Raw genomic sequence first — 3854 nt, 5'->3', positions numbered from 1 at the left:
ATTTTCAAAATACTACCAGATACTTATGTATACATAAAATATAAATCATTAAATTGATATTTATAATTTGATTTTTTAAAGAAATCGCAATTAACTGCTACTAATAAACTGTGCTGCTCGTTTTGAAAAAAAAAATGGAACGAGAATCGTTCATTACAAATTTTTAATGACAAAAACTTTGTACTTGATAAGCCCAGTAAAATTTTGAAATAATTATCGATTGAGATTCCTATTACTTATAAAATAAATACACACACATAGAATAAGTCCAAAATCATGTGTATGCATATAAACGTACTTCCTAAGAAGAAAATTTAAGGAAAATGGAAAGAATAATTATGCAGCTACTTGTTTGCTGCTTGCGATTTGACTNGTACTTATTTGCTGCTTGCGATTTGACTTATATACATTTATTACATGTTTACTCCTAGTCCCTAGACGCTCCTATTATTGTCAAAATGTACATGAAGATGTTTATAATATCCAAGTATAGGTTGAGTGCTGCGAAAATATATTCTTCTGGACTGATGGAATACTTATGGTCGCCGCCCATCATTAGTTGAGTGTCGTAAATAAGGTAAATAGAGAAGAGCAATGCACCGATGGAGGCATAAACCAAAGTTATTATTTTTCCTTTGATGAATATAGCTGGAACGAAAACGAGGAACACTACCATTGCAACCACTAATACACCACCGCACATGGTAAAATCATATTTGGTTTGCGTGGCAAATAGCGTTAAAGCAAAACAGACCATAGCCGTAATTCCCACTGCAAAAAGTACTTCATTCGGTGCATATCGGCTAGCAGATACGCCCATTAGGAATGATTCAGCTAGCGTGAATAAACCAAGGAAAATAAAGTTCATTGGTGTAGTACGATGTACGCTTTCGCAACAGGCCATGCATATCATTGTTACAAGCAAAACTACTAATGCAACCCAAAATAGAGCCGGGTTTCTATAGGCGAATTGTTTGGTGGGTAGATGGAAAACGAATAGCGCCACAAAACCAAAAGTGACCACTAGTTGACCCATTAGTATCACGTAGACCTTGCGTATGAACCCTTTGCGTATGCTCATATCATCGAAAGAAAAATTCTTTGGTTGTCCTTCAGGATCATCGTAGGCGCCATAACCACTGCCGCCGCCAGGTGGTACAACAAATCCTGGTTGTGGTGCGTAACCGCCTGGCGGGTAACCTCCAGCCGGAGGGTAACCACCTTGTGGTGGATAGCCTCCGGCGGGAGGGTAACCACCTTGGGGGGGATAGCCACCTTGAGGGGCATAACCACCTTGGGGTGGATAGCCACCTTGGGGCGGATAACCGTCATAATATTGTTGGTTAGGATCTTTCCAAGAATCTTCAGTTGATGAAAATTTCACAATACTCTCACTTTTCACTATTTCTCTGGCAGCTACGTAGAATTGCTTTTTGTTTTGGTCAAGGTACGATTACAATTGCCGCGGGCCAATGGATAAATGAACGTGTAGATGAAATTGAATTTACAAAGAATATATAGAGCAAATTACTTCAACATTCACAACAGGAAGCGATTTCCTTACCCTTTTAAACTATCTACCTCGGAAAGCTTTAAGTCAAGAAGTAATCTATTGAGAAGTTTTTATTGTACTTTTTGGGGTTCTTCGTGTTTTATTTTTTGAGACTTTTTCGGGAAGTTTTGATGATTTTATCTGTATTTTTCGGAATTTTTTTAGTAAGTTTCAGTTCTAACAACAATTTACATCTTAACTTTACCCTGTGAATGCATACTCGGTGGGGTTTTTTTGCTAAAGACTATTTTTCTGAAAATATTTAAGCAGAGTTTCAAACTAAATTTTCAACTTTTATTATAAAATTTATAAAAATGCTTATAAATTAAAATTATAAAATGCTTTCTTAGCTCTTATAAAAACATGATTAGTCAGTTTAAGACAAAATAACTTTCTTAAGAATTACATACATACATATGTAGAAAAAAATAAACATTTTATACAAATACGTTTAATATTAAAAGCAGGTGGAAATTTTCTCAAAACTAAAATCTATATGTACAAGGTTTCCATACACGAAGTTCAAGCGTTAGGCAATTTTCCGCTTGTCTTGATGAATGATCAGCAGTTTTGATAAATTTTGATAGGGTATATCGAAAAGTAAATTAAAAAGTGTTAAAAATAACACTAAAGTTACAACAACTCCGATGAATTCGAGCGACAAATTCAAAGGATTGGCATACAAATGCGATTGGCTAAAACCTGTCAACGCAGATATGAAAATTGGATTCAACATAAACATTGCATAAACAACTTTGTTAAATTTCTGAAAAACAGTGAACTCGAACAAACGAAAAAACCAACGTATTTGGCCATACGCGTTACACACAATTAAAATACTACACGCCAGACTGAAGATAATCCGCTCCAATAGCAAAATTGAAGTGGCTACCAGCGGCAAAAGATTGTTATAGGGTGGCTTCAATATACAGCCGATCACTACTAGCGGCAGCAAAAGGCCAAAAAAAACGCTGAATACTTTTACTCAAAGCTAATGGTAGTCGCCGCTGCTCTACGAACCACCAGCCGGCAACGCTGCCGCAAATGTAAATGAAGTTTTTATTGTATTTAAGATATCATTTATCTATCCTCGATTAGGATAATTTTATCATTTCCGTTACCTTCTTTGTTCCTGGGGTTTATTTTTGGCCAACTGCATTTTGCATCTACTCTTATAGCTTTGCGCAAGTTTGCTGCAATGCACTGGCGGTGATATTGAGTAGGGGGCATGAATCTCTATATAATCCTCAGCAGTTTCATAAGGTATGCATTGCTGTAGGTCAATTATGGCTTGAAGTTCCTTCACTTTAAAAATGAATTTCCTATCACTAATATTTTGTTTGTACCAGTCAGCGTAAGCAGTAATATTCGTATCAATATCCATTGTTGTGGCAGTAGCAGCGCGGATGGATAATAGCAAATGTAACATGGCCTCACGCGAAGGTGTTGCAGCTATTTGGACCAGCCTTGCTTTGAAGTATTTTTTTTTATGACCAAGGTGTTCTCCTGAGCGCATTTGCAGGCAATTGTTTGTAGTAAAATTAAATAANCTATGTTCTCCTGAGCGCATTTGCAGGCAATTGTTTGTAGTAAAATTAAATAAGACTTCCATTCCTCCAATTTCTTACAATACGGATCTGAAAATGAAATGAATGAATTGAATAACACTAATAATTTACTAATTACTGCCAAACTTACCACGTGCCAAATCCAGAATGAAATTTTCAGTCATTCAGGAAGTTATTGCTGTGTCAAAACTTTGACATACGATTAGCTCAAAGTTTGACATACGTGATTGGGCGAAATGCGAGCCTTCATAAATGTATGGCAAGCAGCACAATCTGGTTGTCAGTTGCACAACTTGATAATAAACGGCGAGAAAAAAAAAATTATTTTATGGTGCATGCTGTACAGTGTTGCCAGGTGAGTGTAGTGAGGAAGCGTTAGTGTGGTTATCAGAAAGCGCCTTTTGCATAGAAAAATCGTCAACATGTAAAAAATTTTAATAAACAGAACCAGGAAGCCTTTTGGTTTTTTTTCATTTATGCTAGCTTCTGATTGCTGTATGTAAGAATAAAAAGTTTTACTTTTTTTTACGAATTTTTAAAATTCGCACTTCCTTTAACAAAATATTTTTAATTGGAATAAAATCACAGTTTAAGCTCCATTTTTTGTTCTCAAACTGCAACTTAAGTATGCGCATTAAAAACTGTTCATACTTACTCAGTTCTACCTGGCCACACTGACGTTGTACCATTTACGGGCTTAGCCCGGTCTCGAACCCATAGAGAGGAAATTTTCT

General features: G+C 36.0%; 1 protein-coding gene across 1 annotated transcript; it reads right to left on the bottom strand.

Moving 5' to 3' along the window:
* Nucleotides 1-409: 409 nt before the first annotated feature.
* LOC108367882 (protein lifeguard 1-like) lies at nt 410-3284 on the bottom strand. Its single transcript, XM_017622580.1, has 4 exons — nt 3251-3284; nt 3181-3189; nt 2674-3004; nt 410-1454 (listed from the first exon to the last, which is right to left on the bottom strand). The coding sequence occupies exons 1-4, from the start codon at nt 3282-3284 to the stop codon at nt 428-430; spliced, it is 1401 nt and encodes a 466-aa protein (XP_017478069.1). The 3' UTR covers nt 410-427.
* Between the last annotated feature and the right edge of the window lie 570 nt (nt 3285-3854).

This window comes from Rhagoletis zephyria, unplaced genomic scaffold (genome assembly GCF_001687245.7).
Source record: "Rhagoletis zephyria isolate East Lansing unplaced genomic scaffold, Rhagoletis_zephyria_1.1 Rzeph_scaffold_02843, whole genome shotgun sequence".
NCBI classification, from domain to species: Eukaryota; Metazoa; Arthropoda; class Insecta; order Diptera; family Tephritidae; genus Rhagoletis; species Rhagoletis zephyria.
Note: the sequence above shows the minus strand (reverse complement) of the source record. Positions and strands in the feature narration are given on the sequence as shown.